The 26,937-nt window shown below is 47.5% G+C and overlaps 1 protein-coding gene across 8 annotated transcripts in view; it reads right to left on the bottom strand.

Moving 5' to 3' along the window:
- TEX14 (testis expressed 14, intercellular bridge forming factor) overlaps positions 1-26,937 on the bottom strand; it is a 59,074-nt gene that overhangs the window by 9,098 nt on the left and 23,039 nt on the right. For 4 of the 8 annotated variants that reach the window (XM_053367952.1, XM_053367953.1, XM_053367951.1 and 1 more), the window contains exons 14-24: positions 25,302-26,218; positions 22,831-22,934; positions 21,455-21,537; positions 19,135-19,425; positions 17,926-18,026; positions 15,692-15,808; positions 7,569-7,692; positions 6,355-6,442; positions 5,132-5,194; positions 3,377-3,498; positions 2,100-2,293 (exon numbers count right to left, since the gene is read on the bottom strand). In XM_053367952.1, coding sequence (XP_053223927.1) covers positions 2,100-2,293; positions 3,377-3,498; positions 5,132-5,194; positions 6,355-6,442; positions 7,569-7,692; positions 15,692-15,808; positions 17,926-18,026; positions 19,135-19,425; positions 21,455-21,537; positions 22,831-22,934; positions 25,302-26,218 — 2,204 coding nt within the window. Of the gene's footprint in view, positions 1-2,099; positions 2,294-3,369; positions 3,499-5,131; positions 5,195-6,354; positions 6,443-7,568; positions 7,693-15,691; positions 15,809-17,925; positions 18,027-19,134; positions 19,426-21,454; positions 21,538-22,830; positions 22,935-25,301; positions 26,219-26,937 lie in introns of those variants that run through there. The other 4 variants (XM_053367954.1, XM_053367956.1, XM_053367955.1 and 1 more) reach the window with 3 other exon arrangements.

The following is a 26,937-nucleotide window of genomic DNA, read 5'->3' on the forward strand; positions in this document are numbered from 1 at the left end:
TCCCCGACTGCTTGTTGCTTTAACAAACGTGGGCACATTACATCACTTTCTGAGGTTTTCTTGGGAGGCTTTCTTGACATTTTAAGAAAAGCTGTGCTAAAACAAAGACCAAACTCTTAAGGGAAAGGCTGGTGCCGAGGTTGGGCAAGTTTGGGTGTTTACTAGGGGTCCCCCTTAGGACTAGCAAACGGCCCCCACCAACCAGCGGGAAGTGGATTTACCATTCCCATGCTCCAGTTATAGTTTCACATCACACCTGCTTTTCAGTTCAAGTCGGAGCATATCAAAGATCGGCTTCAGGGTGGGTGAAGCTTGCTCATTTTCAGTTTATGTCTCCCCACCCCACCCAATTGGAGTTTGGATTTGATATCCCGCCTTTCACTCCCTTTAAGGAGTCTCAAAGCGGCTAACATTCTCCTTTCCCTTCCTCCCCCACAACAAACACTCTGTGAGGTGAGTGGGGCTGAGAGACTTCAAAGAAATGTGACTGGCCCAAGGTCACCCAGCAGCTGCATGTGGAGGAGCGGAGACGCGAACCTGGTTCCCTAGATTACGAGACTACCGCTCTTAACCACTACACCACACTGGCTCTCAATTAGATTTCTTGATGTGCGACAGCACACAACACGAAATTGATGAAACTGCAGCACACACACACAAAGGAATCTTGATGGGGTAACTGCATTATTGTAGTTGGATTCTTTCTGCAGTTGCCTGGGTAGGAGGGAAACTGGATTTTTACTCTGAACTCTGTGTAAGCCCTGACTGACTCAACAAGTTTGACTTATCTGATTAGTCACATGAGGCAGCAGGTTCCCAGCTACTATGAAATTATGTTTTGTGGATGCAGCGGTTATTGCTGTTTTCGCCACTGGGAAAAGTGGGAGAATGCACTTTGTGTGGCATATCCTATTTGCATCCTCAGGAAATGTACATTATTTGTGCGTTTTGAAAAACAAAAAAAGGGATATGATCTATAACATTAGGTTATGTTTGTAGTGAAGGACACATCAACAAGAAAGCAGCTGCTGTGGCTGAAGGTTTTCCTTTAGCCACTGATGGACGGAAGAAATGGGCTACATTCCAAGAAGGAGTTTGCTGTCAAAACTCTCCCCAAAGACAGACCTGCAGCCCGTACTTTGTCTTCTATTATATGTTACAGTAATTTTCCTACCTGTGGTGTTAATTCTTTCTCTCTCCCCCCTCATTTTGAGAGATATATATATATAAGTATATGGATGCTATATCCAAGGATAGCATAGCATATTTTCATACTTTGGGTCTTCTTGTTCTCTATATACTCATTCAGGAAACCTCATAAGAACAGCTTGCTGGATCAGGCCAAAGGCCCGCCTAGTCCAGCCCCCTTCTCTCACAGTGGCTAACCCAAAGCCTTTAATGAGAAATCTGCAAGCAGAACCAAGGCACAAGAGCCCTCTGCTCTCCTTTGGCTTCCAGCAACTAGTATTCGGAAGCATCGCTGCCTCCAACCGTGGAGGCAGAGGACAGCCATCCAGGCTAGTAGCCATCCAGAGCCCTCTCTTCTTCCATGAGTTTGTCTAATCCTCGTTTAAAGCCATCCAAGTTGGTGGCCATCCCTGCCTCCTGTGGCAAGGAGTTCCACAGTTTAACTACGCGCTGCGTGAGGAAGGATTTTCTTTCCTCTGTCCTGGATCTTCCAATGTCCCGCTTCATTGAGGCTCCACAAGTTCTAGTATTCTAAGGGAGAAACACTTTTCTGCCTGGCATGCAGTTATATCATTATATTGACTGCATTCATTGTTAACTGCACTTTGTGCAGATCTAGTACCATCAGCTGACCTAGCTCAGTGCTGCCTGCACTGACAGGCAGCCGTGGCTCTCCAGGGTTTCAGGGGAGAGGATGATTCCCAGCCCCCCAGAGAGGCCTAGTACTGAACATGGGACCCTGTGCATGCAGAGCACATCATGCTCCACCGCTGAGTGACATAGCCCTGAAGCACACGTTCAAAAGCTGTGCTGCGGTTGCAAACAACTTCTGTCTTGCAACTTGTTCTTCTTATGTGTTAGGAAGGAGGGAAGCACACATGCCCTGTGGGTCTGGCCACAATTCAACTCACCGTTTTGGAGACTGCGTCTGACGGCTGCTGGAGGGTGGGGGGCAACTCTACGATCTTCCCTTGGGCACAGGCAGTGGCAAAGGTGCTGAATCCCAACAGGGAGGCCTCCCGGCTCCCCCAGCCTGTCGTGTCTATTGTCACGCAGTAGTCCTTGTACTTCGTGATGGTGGAGGAAAACCTGGGCGGCGCCTGTGCTGAAAAGACATGGCAAAACATAGTGAGAGGGGGAGCCCTGTAAGAACACCTCCCCCTTTTTTTGCCACACAGCAAAAAGTCACAAAAGGCCACCTTCTTCAGCCCAAGGGCTGCATTCCCCCGTGGGCAACCTTTCAGGGGCCAAATGCCAGAGGTGGGTGTGGCCAGAGGCAAAAACTGGGCACTTTTGTCCAGTTTCTTATGTTTCAGCCATGGACAACTCAGAGGTTTTTCTAGGGACATGTACACAAAGTCCTGCTATCCGAACATAATTTGTTCTGAGGAAATGGTCAGTCAGGCCAACGTTAGCATAACAAGTCAGCACTTTCCATTGACTCCTATGAGAACATTTCTAATGTGTTCCCGACAGCAGAATTTTGACCCCAGGATGATGAAAAAAAACCAGGGAGACAATGGGGCATAAAACCTCTAAAGCCATTTTACTCACCCCTAATCTAAGTGATTTAACAGCACCGCTGAACCCCAGGATCAGGGCTTCCCGAACTCCAGATGGCTAAGGCACCCACCTAAATAAAATATTCGCTCCCCTCTTTAACACACCCACCCACACCAAAGGTTTAGCTTTTAAAGCACGCAACAGCAAGGTCTAGTTGCATTCAGAGAAATCCAGTTCCTGTTCCTGCTTGAGTCTATGTTCCAGCTACATCTCCTTACCTGAAATAGTGGGAGGCAAAAACAGTAACTCACACAGGGAAACAACAGGCAGCCTCCCCCCTCCATTACTGCAAGAGTGAGTAATTCCAGTGTCTCAGCAGCAGAAGCAACTGAACATGTTCCTGACACAGCTGCTGCAAAATAGCCTGCAGAGGCAGATTGTCCAGAGCAGCTGATCAAATTTTTATGACCATATCTATACTGCTTAATGTATATGAACAGCTCATGCAGAGATGCGCCAGGCAGCCTCTTGTATAGGCCCAGTGCTTAGAGGCTCGCAGAAGCTCTTGATTACTGAATTCTGTTTCTTGCAGCACAATGGCAGTCCTCTCAATCAGAGCAGGGGCTGGGGATTAGCGCCTGAGATGGACAGCCAAGGCCCGCCTCCTCCATCCCTCACCTGTTACCTGGGCTAAGCGGAGTGCTGGCATCCATGGGCGAGTGACTGTTTCTGGGAGTTGCGTATGGCGTTGCCTTCAACGTCTCCTCGCAGATGATGCTGGACAAGTCCTGAATATCAATGAGTGACCTGAACAAGGCAGAGGCAAGAGGTAGATGATTTGCTGGGAATGAATAGGTCATCAGATGCCAACTTTGGGCCCTGTGGGGGGTCCAGCCTTTCCAAGAATTGTCTTAGGAACAACCAGAAGCTGCTTTGTACTGAGCCAGAGGCAAAGAACCTGCTTTGCAAGCAGAAGGTCCCAAGTTCAATCCCCGGCGTCTCTGGGCAGGGCTGGGAACATCCCTAGTCTGAAACCCTGGAGAGCTGCTGCCAGTCAGTGCAGACAGTACTAGGCTGGATGGACTAAAGATCTGACTCAGCATAAGCTGTAGTTCTGTAGTAGAGGATCTGCTCCGCACACCCAAGGTCCCAGGTTCAATCCCAGGTGTCCTCAGCCAGGTCTCCTGTCTGAAACTGTCAAGAGACCAGGCTGAGGAGTACAACTCTGATGACGAATGGTGGGAGCCTACCCCTCGCCCTGCTCATGGCCTGGATCCTGAAACACCACAGGAGCAGTGGAGTAGTGTTGATTTGGAACAACGGTTTGCCGAGGGTCACAGTTTGGAAGGTAATAGCTGGGCAGAACTGGGAGATGAACAGCAAGGAGAAGAAAGGGAAGAGAGTGAGATAGCAGGCTCTCTCTCACCGGAAGATGTGCAGCTTCTCAGTCTCAAGGCTAGGAGGTTAGATAAGGTGGCTTCGCAAAAGGCTCAGTGGTTGAGAAATCAGGTGGCTAGGAGACGGGAGGATGGAAGTGACTAGAGGGAAGTGCACTCCGAGAACGGACACTTGTTCTTTCGCTGCGCTCATTAAACATTTCTGTTACTGGTAAGAGACTGCTATCTCTTTGTACTGCTTATCTATGGCCAAGCGGGGGAAGAAGCTGAGCCTCCAAAGCCTTGGGGCGGTGCTGCTGGTCAGTGTGGGCAATACTGAGCTAGACAGACCAATGGCCTAACTCGGTATGAGGCAGCTGCCTCTGCTCCTAATCCTTGTCCTCTGCCACAGACCCCAGTGAAAACCATCCCTTCTCACTCCACACCGTTACTCGCCCAGGGAAGAAAGTTGCCCTAGGGCTGCGAAATATCTGGTTTTCAATATTGTGATACGCCACCAGCTAGCTAAACATTGTGATATACCGATATATCGCAATGTCTGAAATAAGGATGCAGCTATGCAGAGGCATTGGCTGGCTTCACGGTTTTTCCCACGTAGTGATTTTCGCATAGTGTGTCACACGCACACACCCAGATTCGTGTGTGTGTGTGTGTGTGTGTGTGAGAGAGAGAGAGAGAGAGAGAGAGAGAGAGAGAGAGAAAGTGATGGGCACACACACACACGGCAAGAAAAAGATTGCCATGCATTCCAAGATCCAAGTCCTTTGTGAAAGTCTACAATTACAACCACTCGATTCCTATCAGCTATTCCACTGATATTCCCCTTGACAAAACCGTTGTCAACAAGGATGTATTTAGGGACCCTGCGCTGAAGTATAAAGCCCAGCGAGAGGCCAAAGTGAAATTCAAGGAAAGATACAAGACACGGAAGAGCAAGTGGTTTCTTCCAGAAGCTCAGATTCTGAGTGGCATGTATTTGCACCAATAAATATTTTTGAAAAGCCAAAAACAACAACAACCACCCAGCGACGTCAAGCACTTACACTTCTTTCTCTCTGAACTCTCCTGGCGCCTTGCTGGGCCTCACAAACTGCGTAGTTCCGGTGCTAGGGGAAGAAAAATAGGTATACGGGGGCTGATGTTAACTGATTCTCTTGGAGTGACATAAAAGGGAGATTTTCATATGTGTTTGTGTGTATTGCAAAGGAATTTTCCGGAGTAAACCAAAGTTGCTTCCATGGAACCTCTTCTTCCTCAGTGTTCAACCTGATTTGACTGTGCTAAGTTTACAGGGAGGTTATATTAGAGAGATTGCTGCTGTTTTCCAGGTAGGGTTCAATCGAATGCTAGCAGATTAAGGCTGAACAAAGAAAGTGGATCTGGTCCTCTTGTGCAACAAACCCAGTTCCGGGAAGCAGGGAGGGGGGACACCTGGAATTTCTGTGATAAAAGCAGAAAGCGCATTGGGAAGGGCAGGATAAACACCAGCTCCGATGCAACATCGTATAACCTCCGGCAAACCAATTGGAACTAACGCGTGACAAACTTAATTCAACTTAAGTGGACTTTGTGCAAAGAGGTGACAGGTCTTCGGAAAGCAATTATTGCGCAATATTAAAGCTGTAATTCCTGGATTGCAGGAAGCTGGACTAGATGTCCTTTGGGGGGGTCCCTGCCAACTCCACAATGTTATGATATGAAGTGGGTAAAAGGAAAGGGTCCGGGGAGTGGGATAAAATGTAGTAAGAGCAGACCGGCATTAAAGAAAGTAAAGCTCCTCATGCTTCTAGATCTCATGGTGGCAGGAAACATTTATTTGCCTAAGAATTTAATTACACAACACGTCCAGTAGTTTTCACAGTGCACCTGCACCTAAAATTAGAAATAAAAACTTGGAGAAACAAACCCACGGTCCACTGGATCCAGGCTTCAGCTTCTTTAAGCTTATGCTGTTTCAGTGGAGGCATGCGTTAATTACTATGCTCAGCTTTCTCCCTCTCCACCCCCCCCCCCTCTAATTGCAACTCCTTCATTAGGCAAAACCCGAGAAGTGGCAACAACAGCGTAAAAAGCTAAGTTTTGTCGGGGGCTTGTAAAGATGATTGCAAATGTTTTCGCTTGCTAGGGAGTGCACAGAGATCTCCATTTACATAACACGCACACCTGGAAACTCGCTTGGGGCACCGAGCTGGTGGGATTAATAACAAAAAAGCACACAACCTAATTTACGTCTGAAGTGGCAGCCCGGCAGATGGACGCTTCCTACCTGGCTGCAGGTGTAAACAAATCCTCCCCTGGCGCCTTGCTAGGGAGATGTTTCGCCTCTGCGCCGCAGTGGGGAAATAGTTTTCCTCCTAAACGCAAATGACAAAATGTGCTCGATTGGGGGCATCGCGGGGGTTGCAAGGGGGTGGGTGGGTGCTGGGGGGGCGGGAGAGAGAACGACACAAGCTACTGAAAAGGAAATCATGGCTTTCAGCAGTTGGCAAAGATAAATGTGTTTTTAAAGAGATCTTTCCTTTCCTCTCCGCTCCTTTTAATAAACACATCCTGAGCTCCTGAGGGTGCTGAAATATTTACAGATCCTCAGTGAATAGCAACCCAATGTTGGAGCAGATGTACGAAGCTACCCGTCCCCCCTCCAGGGTGGAAAATGGGGGGGGGGGAATCTAATTCAATCCCCCAGCCGGCTCTTGTAAGTCAAATGCACAGGGTTGCTGAATCAGCAATGGGTTGTCATGGATGTTGATAGAGATAATAAGATTTTCTAACCGTGGCGCTACAGGGGTAAGAAGCCTGGTGGAATACAGAAGACAGCGCTCCCCGCTCCCGGCTCGCTTAGGCTTCTCAGTGTGTACGTATGTGCGAGAGAGATCAAAGCACCTCAGACATAATCCTGCCTGATAAAACAGGACTGATAAAAGGAAGGACTTCTACACGCAGCGCAGAGTTCCAACTCTGGTACTCACTCCCAAAGGAGGGAGGAGGCTATCAATGGCCACCAGCCATGATGGCTGGGCTCTGCCTCAACGGTCAGAGGCAGCAATGCTTCTGGACACCAGTTGCTGGAAACCGCAGGAGCAGAGAATTGCCATTGCGCCCAGGTCTGGCTTGCCTGCTTCCCCAGAGGTATCTGGCTGGGCAGCGTGAGAACGAGATGCTGGACTCAGGCGCAATCTTATGTTTCTAAGAACCTGCGTGCAAGGAATCTTAAGCAGACCTTTCGCCTTCCGACGCTTGAGAGCTGGGGAGGTGGGGAATCGGTGCCCCTGGATAGCAACCTCCGCGCCCCCCCCCCCGACCACTGTTGGTGCTGCATCTGGGGGCTGAGGGGAGATGGCGTCCCAACAATATTTGCAAAGGATCAAAAAGGTTCCCATCCCTGCTTTAGGAAGAAGAAAAAGACAGCCATGCTGACAGATGGCAAAGACACACTACAAACTTGTAAAAATAAAAAAAAAGTAGTAAAAATCAACTTGCGTTGCTCTGCGTCTGTGGGGCATTCTTTCCTCCCACAGATTTCTTGGAATGTCTCCAAGTCGTCTTCCTGACTGCAAATATCTTGGGTGATTTCCAGGTCTTCTTCTTCAACAGCAGTTGAGTTCTGAAGAGAACAACAACAAGGAAAGATTTGGTTTCTAGAGGGGAAGCTTGGAAACAGAGAGCCAAGTCTCTAAACGGCTGGGAATTAAGGAGCTGGCCCAACAAAAACCACTTGGCAGATCCAGAGTTGAACACTAGGAAAGGTGTCAGAGAGAGTCTGCCTCATGACATCAGTGGAAAGAGTGTTGCAGTTGAGCACAGATCCTGCTTGCCACTGCGAGAGCGGGAAGCTGGACCAGGTGGGTCCCCCTTTGGCCTGATCCAGCTTGCAGGTCTCTTCTGATGTTCCTAAGGATGCCCTGCTGGAAACGACTAATTGCTTTAATTGCTTATTTCTGTACCTTTTCATGTCAGATTAATTTCTTCCTCAGTGGAAAGGATTCTCAATGGCTACTACCAACAATGTCTCTGTTCTGGGACTTCCGGAGGCGGCGCAAAACCGTGATGGCGGACCTCTTCGAGCTCTGAAGAGGGGCACCGCAGAAAAGGGTTGCTCGCGACGGCGCAGCGGCAACCCATCAAGATAAACCACGGGCAGAGTGAGTCCGTGGCCGTGGGACCCGGCGGGCACCTGGAGCGACCCCGAAATCACAAAAGGAACCCCGTAAGGGGCTCCGGAGTGAAGGAGGGGGAGCGGTGCTGTGGGTTCATCGCTCTTTCTGCGGAGGCGAAGCCGCGCGGCTGTCACGGATGAGCGCTGACCTTTCTTCCAAGAAACATCGGGCTGAAACATCAAACCCGTGAGTAAGGACCTAAGATTCTACAAATCAAATCGGAAAATTTGGCTAAAAACGGGAGACGAGAAAGAGGAAGTCCGTCTTCCGACACTGCTTTCAAGATCAAAGCAGATGGTCTAAAGAGCGGAAAGCGCTGTGAACAGGGAAGCTTTGAAGCTTTAAATCGGGACTTTCGTGCACATTTGAATTTTACTTTTAAAGAATAAATACAGCATAAAATTGACCTGGAGCGGACACCCCAAGGGCAAGGGAAGACTCTAACCCCAAATTCCCGGGTGGCCGGGTAAAGTTGTTTAAACTGCGGAACTGTTGCAAGCTTCCAGATACTTTTGTAACTGGATAGTGTAATTTTGAGCTCACCTAGCTGAAGTGGATACAATTGCAGGCACCTTGCTGGAACTTTGTTATATGTTTAAAAGGGCTCTGCAGGACCTTTCTTTTAGCGTGCTGGAACTAATTTGCTTTTAAAATTGTTTTTAAAGTTGGAACAAAGAGACTTTAATTGCGGAAAGTTACCTTCTTCTTACTAAAACTTTGGTGGCACTCCCCCTAGAGGACATTGGGAATATAGAGGCCTGGGAAAGTTTCTCTGTTTACCTTCTCTCAATAGACTGTTTTTAATTCTGGACTTGCCTTTCCCATGGGATTACAACACTTGACCTTGAACGTTGACTGATGAGTGGCACAGGAAAGACAAGAGCAGCCAAAGCTAAGGAAGCTAAGGAGAAAGAGAAAGCAAAAAAGCAAGCACAGCTTTTGCAAACAACTTTAACTCAGGGACGTAGATTATCAGTTCCAGCTGTGCTTGCGACACAAAAAGTAGAAACCGAAAAGCCTGAAAAATCTGAAGAGGAAGATATGGCAGCAGGAGGAGCTGAGGCAGTACTGAAACAAGTTTTGGAACAATTGTCAGCAATAAATCAAAAAATTGATAACCAATCAACAAAAATTGACCAAGCAACATCCTCGATCCAGAAATTGACAGATCAGGTTTCCCAACATACCCAAGCAATTGAAAAATTGCAAGGAGCAACAGAAGAGAATCGTAAACTGGCAGGGGAAGCCGTTCAAATTGCAACATCAGCTAAAAAAGAAGTCGAGGAAGTTAAAGTGGAAGTCAAGCCTCTTCATAAACAGATAGGGGACCAACAAACCTATCTCTCGTTGGTGGAATTGAAAAATCGCGAGACCAACCTCAGACTAAGGGCAGTCCCAGAAATTGAACAAGAAGATTTGAAAGGACTTTTGACAACAGAGTTTACAAAGTTCTGGGACTTAAAAGAAGAAATTGATTTCAAAATTGTATCGGCTTTTCGGTTGGGAAGATTAGTAAGAAAAGATAGATCCAGAGACTGCTTAATAGCTTTGAGATCAAGGGAGGAGAGAGACAAAATACTAGGCCTACACTTCAAAAACTCAATTGTGATACAAGAGAAAAGGGTGGAAATTTACCGAGATATTCCTAAACAGTTATTGGACTTGAGAGCCACCTACTCAGATTTGGCTAAGTTGCTGAGACTCAACACAATTCCTTACAGGTGGGAGTTCCCACAAGGGCTATCATTCACTTACAAACAGAAGGAGGTTAAAATAAGATCACCAGAGGACTTACAAAAGTTCCAGCACGATCACGGAGAAGACCTCCAAAAAGAAGCAGCAGCTAATTGGCCTATACCCAACCCAGGTGGAGCAATACCTGCACCTTCGGAACCAGAGGAGAAAGAAGATACACCGCTCTAGGTGTAGCAGAATAGTTCAGGATGTCTCTGCGGCTACTCAGTTGGAATATAAATGGCGGAAATTCCCCGGAGAAAAGAAGGAGGTTATTTCACATATTGAAGAAAGAACAATTGGACATTATTTGCCTACAAGAAACCCATGTGACCAGGCTCCACAGGAAGGTTTTGGTAAATAAAAGATTAGGCCAAGAATTTATTTCGTCTGACAAAGTAAAGAAAAGAGGAGTGGTGATCTACGCTAAGGAGAGCCTGATACCCAAATTTCTATTTAAGGATGAACAAGGAAGAATTTTGGCAATTGAAATTCAAACCCAAGGAGAAAAAATATTGATATTAGGAATTTATGCCCCAAATGACGGGAAATCAGAATTTTTCAAGAAGCTGCATGAGACGTTGCTGGACTATCTGGATTATGCTAACATCATAATGATGGGAGATATGAATGGAGTGGTGTCTACACATATGGATAAGTCTTACAACCAAAACTTAACATCAGACGGCAGACTGCCCAAAACTTTTTTCGAACTGACTGACAATCTGGATTTGATCGACATATGGAGGACAAAGAACCCCCTAGGTAAAGAAGGAACTTTTTTCTCTGAGGCCCACCTGTCTTGGTCAAGGATCGACCAAATCTGGACCTCCAGGGGGCTGGCACCCAAGACTAAAAAGGTGGAAATCTGCCCAAAAACATGCTCCGACCACAACGCCTTGAAAATAGAACTTAGATTAACTCAACCCGGTTCCTTCAGATGGAGAATGAATGACACACTACTAAGAGATCAAGAGATTGTGAAAAAGGCCCAAAAAACATTAAAGGACTATTTTGAGATAAATCTGAATACTACAGTTGAAAAAAGAACGATCTGGGACGCAAGCAAAGCTCTTATGAGAGGGTTTCTGATACAACAGAATTCAATCAAGAAAAAACTCTGGAACGGAAAGAAGGACAAAATATTGGAGAAAATACACCAAGGAGAAAAAAAACTGAGAACCAAACCAAAGTCCAAGGAGGTGCTGAGAGAAATTAAATTCCACCAAGCAGAATACTCAAAATTGATTAATCAGGAGATTGAATGGAAAATAAAACAGATGAAGCAAAGATCTTTTGAATCAGCAAATAAATGTGGAAAGCTGCTAGCTTGGCAGCTGAAAAAAAGACAAAAGCTAAACACGATAACAAATCTAGAGATTGATGGAAGGATCGTACAGAAACCAGAAGAAATTAGGAGGTGCTTCCACAGATACTTCAAAGAACTGTATGCACAGGGGCCCCAGAAAGAATCAGAGATAGATCAATTTTTAAAGATAAATGGACTATCAAAAATAACTCAAGATAAAAGATCAATCTTGAACTCTACAATAACCTCACAGGAAATTGAAGGTGCCATTCAGAATATGCAACTAGGCAAATCTCCAGGCCCGGATGGACTTACCTCCAAATATTACAAGGTTCTGAAGGACTATTTGATACAACCTTTGTTGGAGGTATGTAACCAGATTATGGATGGGAAGAGGGCACCAGAAACGTGGAAAGAAACCTTCATCACATTGATACCTAAGTCAGAATCTGAAAAGACTCAGCTTAAAAACTACCGTCCCATCTCACTCCTAAATGTGGATTACAAAATATTTGCAGACATTTTGGCAAATAGACTTAAAAAAGTCTTAAATGAAGTAATTCATAAAGACCAAGCTGGCTTTCTCCCTGGTAGACATTTATATGAGAACACTAGAAACATCATTGACATTTTAGAACTTTTGCAGACTAACAGGAACACAAGGGCGGTGTTAATCTTTATTGATGCGGAGAAAGCATTTGACAACATATCTTGGATGTTTATGAAGAAGAACTTGGAAGGGATGGGAGTGGGACGGGGGTTTGAGAATGGATTACATGCAATCTATTCAGAACAAAAAGCTAAATTAATAGTGAACAATGTGGTGACGGAGGAATTTAAAATTGAAAAAGGGACACGACAAGGGTGCCCTCTATCCCCTCTGTTATTTATTTCAGTCCTGGAGGTGCTATTGAATATGATCAGAGAGGACCGGTTGGTACAAGGGATAGAGGTCGGAGTGAAACAATATAAACTGAAAGCTTTTGCAGATGACCTAGTTTTGACACTGCAGGAGCCAGAATCCAGTACAAAAAGAGTTCTCGAACTTATATCTGAATTTGGTCGGGTGGCGGGATTTAGGTTGAATAAACAAAAAACTAAGGTTCTGACCAAAAATTTAACAATTACAGAAACAGAGGGGTTTCAGAGAGAAACAGAACTGAATGTGGTTAAAAAAGTGAAATACCTTGGGATCTATTTGTCCTCCAAGAATTTGAATTTATTTAAGGATAATTATGAGAAATGTTGGTTGGAAGTTAAAAAGGATTTAGAAATTTGGTCAAGATTGAAACTTTCCTTGTTGGGAAGAATTGCAGCTATAAAAATGAATGTGTTGCCGAAAATGTTATTTTTGTTTCAAACCTTACAGATCGTGGACAGAGTGGATTGCTTTGGAAAATGGCAGAAGGATATATCTAGATTTATCTGGCAGGGCAAAAAGCCCCGAATAAAGTTTAAAATATTAACAGATTCGAAAGAAAGAGGGGGGTTTGCCCTGCCGGACTTGAGGTTGTATTATGAAGCTGCAGCCTTCTGCTGGCTGAAAGATTGGTTTTTGTTGGAAAACACCGATGTCCTAGATCTGGAAGGTTTTAATAATGCTTTTGGATGGCACGCATACCTATGGTACGACAAGGTTAAAGCACATAAATTGTTTAAAAGCCACATTGTCAGAAAAGCAATTTTTGCAGTCTGGATGAAATATAAAGACTTACTAGAGAGTAAAACTCCGAGGTGGCTATCACCAGTGGAGGCCAAGGCCCGAAAAAGACCCAATATGGAGGCCTATTGGCCGAAATATTGGGAATTGACTGAAAAAATTGGAGACAATTGGAAGTTGCAGAGCCAGGACAAACTAAAAAATAAGGTGCGAGATTGGCTACATTATGCTCAAATTCAAGAGGTTTTCAAAATGGACAAAAAAGTTGGTTTCCAGGTGGAAAAGTCGAAACTAGAGACAGAACTGTTAGAACCAAAGACAAAGCTGTTATCTAGAATGTATAACTTGCTGCTTATGTGGAATTTACAGGATGAGACAGTTAAATCTGCCATGATTAAATGGGCACAGGATGTTGGACACAACATTATGTTTGAAGACTGGGAAAGGTTATGGAACACCGGAATGAAATTCACGGCCAGTACGGCCTTGAAGGAAAACATTATGAAAATGATATACCGGTGGTACATGACCCCAGTCAAGTTAGCTAAGATACATCACCTGTCTGACAATAAATGTTGGAAGTGTAAGGAAGCAGAGGGGACTTTCTTTCACCTCTGGTGGACATGCCCAAAGGTTAAGGCTTTCTGGGAAATGATTTACAATGAGTTGAAAAAGGTATTTAGGTATACCTTTCCCAAGAAACCAGAGGCCTTCCTGTTGGGCATGGTAGACCAGAAAGTGTTAAAGAAGGACAGAACTTTGTTTATGTATGCTAGTACAGCAGCAAGAATACTCATCGCAAAGAACTGGAAGACACAAGATTTACCCACGCTGGAGGAATGGCAGATGCAGTTGATGGACTACATGGAGATAGCTGAACTGACCGGCAGAATCCGAGATTTGGATGTAGAAACAATTGAGGTGGACTGGAAAAAGTTTAAAGACTACTTGCAAAAGTATTACAAACTGTATGAATCTTAAGACGGTGCATGATTTGGAAATGATACGCTTTAGTAATTATGATTAAGTAAATAGTAAACTAAGTGATAAAAGAGAAAAGGAGATAATATGAAATTGAACATGTTACGTTTATTTTAAAGGTATAAAAATTGTGACATAATACATTGAATATAGATACATAACATGTAAAAGTTACAATAAGGTATGACATAAGGTAACAAATTGCTGACATTGTTAACATAAAGAACGCAGAATCGGAAGGGGTGGGGAAGTCCAAGTTGGGATTTTTGTTAAAAAAAAAAAAATGGTTTCTTGTAAACTCCTTATTTGTTTGTAATGTATAAAATTTGGAAAGAAACGTAATAAAAAATATTATTAAAAAAAAAAAAAAAAACAATGTCTCTGTTCTGCCTCCACTGTTGGAGGCAATAAATGCCTCTGAATTTCAACAGCTTCTGGGAATCACAAGTGGGGAGTGCCAATTCTGCTCCTGGGCCACTGTAAAAACAGGACATGTGGCTCCCTTTGGCTGATCCAGCAGGGTGGTTCTTAAGAGCAGGTCTGAAGCTCCCATCACCTTCCCTGATCTGAGAGCCCAACAGCGCCAGAAAGGCCACAGACTCCCCAGCTCTGTCTTAAACAACTGAGACACATCATAGAACCCTAGAGTTGGATAAGACCCCAGAGGCCGTCTGCTCCAACCCCCTGCAATGCAGGAATCTCAACTAAAGCATCCATGACAAGCAGGCCATTCAACCTCTCCTTAAAAGCCTCCAAGGAAGGAGAGTCCACAACCTCACAAGGGAGTCCGTTCCGCTGTCGAATGGCTCTTGCTGTCAGAAAGTTCTCCCTGGTGTTTAGTAAAGGGTGATGCAAAGTGCAGCGAAAGTTGATAAGGATATATTTCTCTTCCCCGCTCTCACAATACAGTGGTACCTCGGGTTACATACGCTTCAGGTTACATACGCTTCAGGTTACAGACTCCACTAACCCAGAAATAGTACCTCGGGTTAAGAACTTTGCTTCAGGATGAGAACAGAAATCGTGCTCTGGCAGCGCGGCAGCAGCAGGAGGCCCCATTAGCTAAAATGGTGCTTCAGGTTAAGAACAGTTTCAGGTTAAGAACGGACCTCCAGAACGAACTAAGTACTTAACCCGAGCTACCACTGTACTAAAACTTTGGGGACATTCAGTAAAGATGAAACGGGAGAATCAAGGACAGACAAAGCAAAGGACTTCGTCACACGGTGCATGGTTAAACTATGGAAGGCTTCCCACAAGTTGGGAGGCTTTAAAATTAGACACATCCACAAGGGCTTTGCTCCACCTCCGCTGTCAGAGGCAATATGCCTCCGAATGTCAGTTTCTGGGAATGGCAGGTGGGCCAAGTGCTCTAGCTCTCATGCTCAGCTTGTGCATTTCCCATGAGGGCATCTGTTTGGCCACTGTGAGAACAGGGTGCTGGGCTAGGTAGGGTTTTGGCCTGATCCACTCCCACAGGGCTCTTGTGTTCATTGACACCACACTGACCCCCCTTGACTTTGTTCGCCATCAGCGATGGCAGCACGCAACCAAACCTGATATGGTTGGCTGCCATGAGGAGGCAGGAGCAGATGGACCTTTTCAGGTGCGGGAACTGCCAACCCACCCCATCAGAAGGCTTGAGGACCACTGGACAACAAGGCCACCACTAGCAACAACCCTTCAGCTCCAGGGTTGTGTGACCAGGAAGCCCAGGGCTCTGCGGGCAGACGTTCCCATGCGATGCCTCCCTTCCTCTTACCTCCGGTCCTGCATTCCCAGGAGGAACTGAGGAGCAGTAGAAGAACTCTGCGTCAGGAGTGAAGAACTCTTCTGATACATCAAGGGAGGGAGACAGGGAAGGGCCCAGTTCCTCCAACTAAAAAAAGAAGGAAAACGTGAAGATTAGAAACCTACCATCTGGGAAAGGGGCTGTGGTTCAGTGGTTAAAGAATCTGCTGTGCACATGGAAGGCACCAGGTTCGAATCCCAGCCTCTGCAGGTAGGGCTGGGAGAGACTCCCTGTCTGAAACACAAGAGAGCCGCCGCTGCCAATCAGCTAAATGGGCCAGTGGTCTGACTCTGCGTAAGGCAGCTTCCTATAGTCCCACTGATAAAGGGATACAGCTATTTGTATTTACAACATTTCACTATCATCATCATCATCATCATCATCAGTAGTGCTATTTTTCTAGAAAAAGAGTTGCCGGAACTCACTAGGAACACCTCCCTCATTCTCTTGGAATGGCAGTGGCACCCACCTGAGAGGTACCAGAACTGAGTTCCTGTGAGTTTCGGCTGGAAAAAAGCCGAAATGTCATTATCAATGACATTTATATAGCACCTTTTTTCTTCCATGGATCTCAACGTGGCTAAAATGGTTCTCGCCCTCCCCATTTCATCCTCACAGCAACCCTTTGAGGTAGGTGAGGCTAAGAGATGGTGACTGACTCCAAGGTCACAGCCAGGGAGTTTCATGGCTGAGTGGGGATTTGAACCTTGCTCTCCCGGGTCCTGGTCCAACACTCTGACCATTACACCGCACTGGCTTTTCATACTCCCTTTGATTGTATTAGATTTCAGGATTAGATTAAGAGCACTGCAAAACACAGACACCTGAATTCCCTCAGTGTTTGGACCCACCCGCCACCAGGATGTGGCCCCTGGAAGGTTGCCCCCAAGAGAATGTGGCCCTCAGACCTAAAACGTTTCCCCACCACTGATGTACATGTACAGCTCCCCCAATCTTCCGTTCCCACAGCCCAAGCACTTCAAGCTTTTATCTGACAAATTGTTAATGCAGACAGATAGTCGAGAGGACTGAAGCTGGCTTCCCGCCAGGACGTAACAAGAAGAGCTTGAGGGAAATTCCTAAGAGGGGTCAGGGGAACCCTTCAAAGTAACTGTCTGGGCGGAGAAGCAGGGGGAGCGCTTCCATTACCAACCTCTCTTTGCCACTGTTCAATCCTAACTTTCAGGTAGGGACGGCGACCAAAAGCCAGCATGTCCCAGTCTCCCTTGCCTGGCCTCTGCAGAACAGCTTCTGCTGTGAGGAGGCCTCTCCAGTGGCCTGGCCAATGGCAGGCTTTCCAGGAGAAAGTCCCGCCCAGCCCAAGAATAGGGGGACATCCGGACCCTCCAAAACTCACCACTCTGTGTGCCTAGGTAACCTTATACAGTGGTACCTCGGGTTACAGACGCTTCAGGTTACAGACTCCGCTAACCCAGAAATAGGACCTCAGGTTAAGAACTTTGCTTCAGGATGAGAACAGAAATCGCCGGCAGTGACGCAGCGGCAGCGGGAGGCCCCATTAGCTAAAGTGGTACCTCAGATTAAGAACAGTTTCAGGTTAAGAACAGACCTCCGGAACGAATTAAGTTCTTAACCCGAGGTACCACTGTACAGCATTCCTGCAATTCCCAGGGTACTGGGACTCTCCAACCTGACTTTCTGCCAGGATTACCATTATCCACTAGTAAACCAGAGCAGCAAGAGTAGTTAAGGCGGTGCCCTCTGGACACTGCTGGACTACAACTCCCATCAGCCCCTGCACTACCATGTTCAGGGGTTATGGGAGGTGTAAAACCAACAACTTTGGAGGCTGCAGGTTCCCCATCTCTGGCCTACCCTGACTGGCAGCTGCTCTCTGGGAACTCTTTCCCGGCCCTACCATTGCTCGATCTGGATCAGTGTTCTCTATGCTGACTGGCAGCAGCTCTCTGGGGATTCAGGCGAAGGATATCCCTAGCCCTGCCTGGAGAGGCCCTCTGGGGATTCAACATGGGACCTTCTGCATGCCAAGCAGATGCTCTTCCACTGAGCCAAGGCCCACCCACCCTTCCCCACCCACGGGATGCTTCTTCAGCTTAACATGCAACTGCTCCTGGCCTATAGGCTTCATCATATGGCAGCTAATCAATTTATTAAATAGCAATACAGATCTTTCGATTTGGGATGGGGGGAAACCAGACATCGCAGAGGGTTAAAGTGCCTACCCGGCAAAGGTCCTCGGCGGTGACAGAAAGCGAAGCGCTCTTTCGAGAGGCCAGGCCACACTCCGTTAGCACCTCATTTGCTGGGAACTGGATGCCTCTGCCTAAAAATAAATTATAATTCCACCGTGAAACGCAAGAAAATAAAAAAATGGAGAGTGAGGGGAAATTAGCATGCAAAGAATTAATGGCGTCCCTGGAATGGCTTGGCCAGCTTACAGAATATAAAAGTGAATAAATCAGCTAACAGCAATAGGAGCTGTCGGGGCCCCGTGAAGATAATGGCAATTAAATGTCTATTCCATAAAGACAAGGACATCAGTCTTTACAGGGCGGGCAAAAAAAAAATCGCCAGTAAATCATTTGCTTTGTAAGGGTGCCTAATAATTCACTTGTTTTGAAGTTTTGAAAGGTTACAACATTTAGGGCTTTTTAGTTTTAGGAAAGAAAGGAGAACGAAGGGGGACGTGATAAGAGGTGCATAGGATTATACATGGCTGGGGGGAGAAAGTGGCCGGGGAGTGGCTAGGAGCCGCTGTGTAAAGCAACTGCACCGCCTGCTGGCAGCTGGGGAAACAGCAGCATAAAAAGGCGCTTCAATAAACTTCAGTGTGGTACAATTAGCACACACGTTGCCCAGAGAACACTCCTGAAGGAGTTCTGCCACTGAAGCTAACTAGGTCCTGCCACTTAAAAGCTGCCTGGATTGAAAACCACAGGCAACATGCTTGCAGTCTCTGGAAGAAGCAGACAGGTTTATAAGTGTAACAAATATAAATCTAGGACATCCAGTTTTAAGTTCTGTCAAAGGTTTAGACAAAAGCAAGGTCATTTGCTTGAAATTAGGTGGGGGGAAATCTGGGGGGGACTCATAGAAAGTAAAGGCAATTGTGGGGAAGGGCCCCCCAGAATTCTTCAAAAAGTGTTCGTTAGCTCTGCTATATGGGTGTCTGTGTGTGTGTGTGTGTGAGAGAGAGAGAGAGAGAGAGAGAGAGAGGTCAGCTGTCATTTCCCTTCCTCTCCTTCACTCCAAAATAGCACTGTAAGCATCAGAGCTAATATTTGGTTTAAAAAACAGGGGTCACCAACAGCATCTCTACAAAACATAAGCCTCTGAAAAATTGCTGAAATATCCCACCCCACCTGCTCCAAATCAGTAGCTGTGAACGGGATGGTTAACTGCAGGGAAGGAGCCTTTTTGCTCAGCCCTACCGTCAGTCCTTTGGCTCTCGGGTACCACAAATCTTTTCAACGCAACTTCCGGGGCATTTTCTTCGCTGCGGTCACAGGGCAAACGGTGGTCCCCGATTCCGCTGTCAGCCCGCAGCCTCCCCTCCTCGGTGTTCCACTGGTGGAACTGGAGTCTCTCCTTGCTGCTGGTGCTCCAGAAGGCATCCTTGATGCTCTCCCCCTCGCTCTCCGATGTCCATTCACCAAGACGATACTGGGGCGGAAGGCCAAGCTGCCCGGAAGCCGCTTGCCTCGCCATCTGCTTCACTTCCGCTGGGGAGGACAAGGTGGGGGAGCCCACTGTGATTTGCTTTTTCCATTTTCAGAAGGACTTCGTAGGAGGAGACAGGGGGAACTGTAGAGCATACGTTTGGCACACACCGGTGCCCTAGGCTCAAATGATCAGCAAGATGGGGCAGGCTCTTGTCTCCAAGATAAAAGATGCTTGTGTCTTTTGACGTGTCTTGGAATGGGGGTGGTGGGTTGGCTGGGAGAGGGGGGGCGAGTTGGGGAATCTCAGCCTCATTTGCAGGGAGAGGAGATAAGTCTTCAACGCTCTTGCTTTAAAATGAACTGCTAATGGTTGAAACGTCAAGGTCATGTAAACTGTTTATAGAACAGTTAAGTCAAAAAATAAAAATCTCTATAAATTTTGCTAAATAAATTGCAGCGTTATTATGTTTTAAAGCTATTGTGCTATGAATTATTTTTAATGGTCTGCTTTCCACGAACAGCTTTCAGCACACAATGTACTTGCAGAAAGTGCAGATTGACAAATGAACCAGATTATGACTATGACTAGATGTGCCCCGTGGAGAGTGATTTAAAGTGCTCTTCCTACTCTTGGTTTCTCTCCTGCTGATGTGTTCCTCCCACTGAGGCTTACTCAGGAGGAGAGAAAAGGATTTTGTGTCCCTAAGTGCAGCAAGCAGGAGAGCACTGCTTCGAATTATGGGGGAGAGGAAGGGAAGCCCTTAATATCCAGGGGCGAAGGAAGCTCTCCGCCCCCCCCCCAGCCAGAGTTATGTTCTGGTTCTTGGCTTTATTATCCCGTTCTTTGTTTGATGCTGCCATCCAGTGGCCAATGCAACAACAGAAAAGGAAGGAGATCTCATCAGGACTCCTTGAAATGCATTCATACTTCCAAAGTCACCCAGGGTGGTGGTTTCTGGCAAGCACCACCTCACCTTCTGATTGTAAAATGCATTTGGGGACATAACTAGACATTAACTACACTGGTCCTTGGATGGGCATGCTGTAAGCCCCCAGAAAGCGGGCCTTCAGCCTTGTTCCTCCAAGCTAGACTCTGGCACTTGCACTAAGCCAATGCTGAAGCAACTTATCCCTCTGCACTCAACAAAAAGAGTTGCTGTCCATGGTCCTGAATCTATCACTCCTGAATGTATTGTCTGTTACTGTCCATGGTCCTGGCCTCCATCCAGCCCAGGCAGCCTTGTGTCTGCCTCGCAACCACCTTGTCTGTCACCAAGACGAGATTAAAGCCCAAAGATCACTGTTGATCCAAACAGGATCCTAGGAAGCAGTTAGTCTGAAAACCACCACCACAGCAAGCAATGTTGCCCTTGGAATTCAAATCCCCTCTCACTAGGTGGTGCTGCAGGCAGTCATTGTTGCTCAGCCTCACCTACCCGACAGGGTTGCCCGCAGTGCCATGACTGGGACAGGATACAGAATATATACTAGTCCTGAAAGAACCTTTTCCAGCCTGGTGAAGGCATTTCCTCGCAGACAACCTTCTGGAAGATTTGCAGGCCATTGGTGGGTGGAGCCAGAAGCAAGAAGTGGGTGAAACAATGGACATGACTTTTACATTTGTACAGGATGCTACATACCAGCTACACAAAAGGTAGAGGATTTTACACACACACGCCTTTCCACCCTCTATTTCTTTTTATTTAAACAATTTATATACTGCTTAACTACAAAATCTCCATGTAGTGTACAGAAAAGTTTTTTTAAAAAATAGACCAAAACCGTAAAATCAGACTTCAGTTGAAATGCCTGCTGGAATGAAAAAAATAATAATTCAGTAGGTGTTGGAAGTTCAACAGGGAAGGGTAAACATTTTCATTCTTCAAGAGGATGTATTCAAGCCAGGCAAAAGCACTTGCAGAGGACAGCAAAGGGATGTTGCCTGGGGAGAAGGACGTGGCCTGGAAACAGCCCCGAGAGCCAGGCTGAGTGGCACGGGAGCCACATTCAACCCATGGGCGTGATGCTTCCCGCCATCCCGGAGACCTATGGATTGCATGACTCCAATGAAATAAAACACAATACTCACTTGTCCATTCAGACTGTGCCATCCTCCTCTCCTCCCTCCTCACACTATCGTCATAAATTTCAGGTGTTGATTTTGAGACGAACCTGCAAGAAACACATTGGAATATGGGTGGAGATCATCTTCTGAGGCCCTTCTTCGTGTGCCTCCTCCATGAGAGGTCCGGAGGGTGGCAACACGAGAACAGGGCTTTTTCTGTTGTGCCTCCCCATTTGGGGAATGCTCTCTCCAGGGAAACTCGCCTAGTGCCTTCATTAAACACCTTTAGGCTCCAGGGGAAAATGTTCAAGCCTCTGGTTGACTGATATTCAATGCCCTTTTAAAATGTGTTTTGGTGGAGTGAGGACAAGGGGGTTATTGAGTTGTTCTTGTTCTTATTTTTATTTTGATTATGTATTCTGTGTTTTTATATCATGATTTTATCCTGTGAGTATATTTATACCCTGCGAGTATAGGGTGGTATACAAATTTAAGTTTAATAATAATAATAATAATAATGTTCCTATATTATCACCATTTATTAAATTTATATCCCTCCTTGCCTCGTAACAGCAAAAAGGCGTCTTGGAAACACAAAGCCTGATTGCAAGCTGACTGTGAACAGATACAGACTCCATGGGTTCAAAATCAGCCTCCCAAAATATTACCTCTTCTCTCCCCCACCACATGCACTCGCTCTGTTTAACATCCAGCCTGACAAAGAGTTCTCGTGGTGGTTTTGTTGGGCTACTGAAGGTATCGCCCTAGCATGGATTTTTTGAGTTGAGCTGGGATAGTCGGATGACACTGCAATGCACTCCATGCAGGGCTGTCCTTGAAGACAACTTGGAAACTTCCATCGGTCCAAAATGAAGCAGCCGAATTACTGGCTGGGGTTCTGTTTAGATCTCACATAAGCACTGCTTTAGAGGAGCTGCGTCGGTCGCCAGTTCGTTTCCGGGCCCAGTTCAAGGTGCCCACGTCAGTGCTTAAAGCCTAAATGACTTACACCCCAAATATCTGAAAGCCTGCCTCTTTCCTTACAGACCTTTTCAGATGTTAAGTTCAGCAGAGGGGGCTCTCGGTAGTAGTCTGGGGAGGGGGCTGGGAGAAGGCACTATTTGTGGCGGCTCCCAAGGTGTGGAACCCCTCCCCTCCTGGCACCTTTCACTAAACAGATTCTGCCAAAGGCTGAGGCTTACCCAGGCTTCCGACTCCTGAGGTGCATATTATTAGGCATTCTTGGTATCGCATTTTGTTTCGAACGGTTTTTAACGTTGCATTTAAAATTGCTGAGACCCGCCCTGGGACCTTAAGTGTGGGCAATATACCAAATTCATCACAGTCATCTACGGGATTGGAGGCAGTGTGGCTGGGGACTGGGGAGCAGCAGCACTCACCCATCTGAAAATCTGTTCCCATCGTCCACTGCAGAGAGGTTCCCTCGCCACAACTGTGGGCTCATGTTTCTCTTCCTCCGGACGGTGACGCCTGGGTGCAAAAGCTGAAAAATCACTCCAGTCAATCATAACTGAGTGGGGACTCAGGCAAGCATTTATGAGTTATGCAGTTAACCAGGGGGCAAGGCAGGCTGTATATTTAGCGGCTGACTGCTTAATTTCCCACACGTGAGGAAGGGGTGGGTATTTGCCAATAGCTTTTAATGAGAATGGAGAGTATGCCCTACAGTGGCCTGAGGGGGTGTGGCCTTGGGAACGTCCCAAGGGACAGACAGAGGCGCCTGGGTGGCCATATTCAGCTCCCGGGGCTGAGGCCACACAACCCTCCTCCTAACTCCATGGCCAATATCAGTGCCTAGCAAATGTCCTTCCAGCAAGTCACAATCTGCACCGATAGCTCAGTTGGTTAGAGTGTGGTGCTGATAACACCAAAGTTGCAGGTTCGATCCCTGTATGGGACAGCTGCCTATGACAGAGCCGAATTACCAAATAGGCAGAGTAAGCACCGGCTTATAGGCCCCATGCCTTTTAGGGGCCTCAACAACGGATCAAAATCAATACTGTTTGTTTTGTGTAATGTAATTGGTTTTTAAAAATTGTTGGTTGGTAAAATAAAAAAGTGTATTGGGAGATACCGTGTTTTTCGCTCTATAACACGCACCTGACCATAACACGCACATAGTTTTTAGAGGAGGAAAACAAGAAAAAAAATATTCTAAACGAAACAGTGGATGTATGAGTTTTGTGGTTCATGCTGTGGCCACAGACATGTGATCTGACAGTGAGTTTGGAGTAGCCCAATGCAAAAATCCTGAGGATCCATGTGGATCCATGCTTTGTAACTACGTTTTTGCACCACTGTGGCCCCAGGCAACAGCGGTTGCGTGATTTTTTTGGTGCAAGATGTAGCCATGGACATGCTATGTGATATGATGGTGAATTTGGGGTGACCCAGTGCAAAAATCCTGAGGATCCATGTGGATCCGTGCTTTGTAACCACGTTTTAAGCGGGGTGGGAAGGAAAAGCACTCAAGGGACAAGGAGCACGCGTGGGGTGGGTGGAGAAGGATGCTGCTAATAATGAAGAAGAGGGGTATAAGGGAGAAGGCTCCTCTCCTCTCCCACTTTGCTCCCTTAAAGCAAGCAGGCTCTGCTTTTCTTCCTCCTCCCCGCTCATCCCCGGCTTAGCGAGCTGAAAAACTTTGCTGCTATGTAGCGAGCTGAGTGGGGAGGAGAGAGGGACAGAGAGCCTGCTTGCTTTAAAGGAACCAACCGGACAGGAGCCGCTTACACTGGTGTAAGTGGCTCCTCTCCTCTCCCGCTTTGCTCCTTTAAAGAGGCAAGCTCTCTGTCCCTCTCTCCTCCCCACTCAGCGGCTCTTCTCCCGCTTTGCTGTTTCAAAGCGAGCCACGGAGGAGGGAAGGAAGGGGAACCATGGATCCTCTGCTCACGACTGCAGCAGATCCCCCCCGCCACCCGTAGGCATTCCCTCCATAACACGCACAGACATTTCCCCTTACTTTCTAGGAGGAAAAAAGTGAGTGTTATGGTGCAAAAAATACGGTAATTTGCAAACCAGCCCCCCCACCCCCAATTTAGACTGTCTAGGGGCCTCCGCAGGGTTTAATCCAGCACTGCTGCAGGGGGTCAGACTGGAGGATCCTCAGGGTCCCTTCCAAGTCCACAGTTCTATGAATCTATGAACAAGGGAATCTGCCTTGTTACTAGCTTAGTACTGTCTACACCAGGGGTCAGCAAACTTTTCCAGCAGGGAGCCAGTCCACTGTCCCTCAGACCTTGTGGGGGGCAGGACTATATTGGGGGGGAATGAACGAATTCCTATGCCCCACAAATAACCCAGAGATGCATTTTAAATAAAAGCACACATTCTACTCATGTAAAAACACCAGGCAGGCCCCACAAATAACCCAGAGATGCAGGTTAAATAAAAGGACACATTCTACTAACGTAAAAACATGCTGATTCCCGGACCGTCCGCAGGCCGGATTTAGAAGGTGATTGGGCCGGATTTGGCCCCCGGGCCTTAGTTTGCCTACCCATGGTCTGCACTGACTCTCCAGGCAGGAGGCCCAACTGAGGACACCTGAGATTGCTCCTGGAACCGCCTGCATGCAAAGCAAATGCTTTATCACTTTAGTAGAGTAAGATTCTAGCCCTCATGGTTCTGAATAACGGATTAAAAAAAGAACAAAGGAAGCTGCCTTATACAGAGTCAGACCACCTAGCTCAGTGCTGCCTGCTCTGACTGGCAGCAGCTCTTCAGGATTTCAGACCTAAGTCTTTCCGCAGCCCTACCAGGAGAAGTTAGGGATTGAAGCTGCGACCTTCTGCATGCAAGGCAACTGCTCTACCCCCCAGCTACAGCCCCTCCCTTTACCGCTCTCACACACCTGATAGTTGGGTTCCACTTCCCCTCTGCTCCAGGGGCTTTTGGGCGCCTCCAGCCCACAGTCGCTCCAGCAGGTGGTGTCCTGGCTCCTGCGCTCTGGCTCCATGGGCTGGAAGGGCTGAATCACCAGAGGCCGCTGCATGGCCATGACGCGCAGCGGCGGAGGGACGTAGTTCACAGACGGAGGGCCCACCGCTTTCCAGAGGAAGGCGCTGGGTCCGCTGCAGGGCGCCCTGAGGTTTCCAAAAGCGGAGCCCTCGTCCTTCTCCCAGTATCCTCGGACGATGGGGTTCAGGGCAACGGCACATGGCTGGGGCTGGGGCTTTCTGAAGCTCTCCAGCTGGTCCAGCTTCCTTTCCGTCCGGCAGAGGGAGTCCCTCGCCTGCTGCAGCAGCGTCTGGGAGATCTTCAGGTTGAGGACGCACTTCCCAAAGTAGTGGCCCCCCTTCCAGGGGGTGTTCCGGCCCCGGGGGCTGGAGAACCTCACCATTTGCTGCCCAGGGTAGGCCTGCGACATGTAGGTGACCTCTTCCCTGGTGTATTCCGACTCTGAATCGGAGATGGCGCCCCCCTCGCTGCAGCTTGTCTGCCCGTCCTGAATTCTGGCTGGCAGGGGCGGCGAAAGGGCTTTGGCCCAATCCCCTGGGACGGTCCGAGGCTGCCTTGGGGATCCCTGGCCCGGTCCCGATGTTGTGTCCTCCTCCGTGCTGTCCCCGCACATCTCAGGGTAGCAGGTGTAGATCTCGTTGATTTCAAAGCTGCAGAGGCTCTCGTCCCTGTCGCTGGTGCCCCCCTGGACTTTGGGAGTCAAGAGGTGGCCGGACTGAGCGGCAGGGAGGGCGGGCTGAGACTGGTGGACAGCGGCACCTTCGATTCTGGGAGCAGAAGCAGCGCATCTCATCACGGTGAAGCTCCCGGCTGAAGAATCAAGAGCACGAGTCAGAATGGAGGGGCTAAGCTCTTAACAAGCACAGGACAGTGTTTTCTCTCCTCAAACATACAGACTTGCAAAGGGCCTCTCAGGATCCTGCGGCATATTTCTGCCCCGTGTGCAGGACGCCTGGACGCAAAGCCTTGCTCTGCATCAGAGACGTGGAAGCTGCTGCTCTCCACCTCACAGCGCTCCTGGCCGCTAGCCATGTTGGCTGGGGCTGGTGGATAGCTCAGTCTGTAGAGCATGAGACTCAATCTCAATCCCATGGGTTCAAGCCCCACAGTGGGCAAAAAGATTCCTGCATTGCAGGGATTGGACGAGGGATGTCCAACCAGCAGATTGTGACCTAGCAGTAGATCCCCGGCTGATCCTGGTAGATCGCAGGATCCTTATCATGTGCAAAAAGTTATGGGGGGAAAGCTTAAAAATTCTGTGCAATCCTCACCCAAAAAAGCTCAACAACTCTGGGCCCTTCCCTCCTTAAAAAAGATCAGCAACTCTAGGCAATCCACCCACCCTCCTCCTTCCAATGACAATGGGAAGATCACCGCCAGTGTTTTACTGGGAGTAGATGGCAGTCTCTTGGGAGTTGGACATGCCTGGACTAGATGACCCTCATGGTCCCCTCCAACTCTGAGCCAGGTCACTTCTATGCAGGGCATACAGATGGTCATTCCCCCATTCCTGGTATAGACCACACTGG

The sequence above is a fragment of the Podarcis raffonei genome, chromosome 15 (genome assembly GCF_027172205.1).
Source record: "Podarcis raffonei isolate rPodRaf1 chromosome 15, rPodRaf1.pri, whole genome shotgun sequence".
NCBI classification, from domain to species: domain Eukaryota; kingdom Metazoa; phylum Chordata; class Lepidosauria; order Squamata; family Lacertidae; genus Podarcis; species Podarcis raffonei.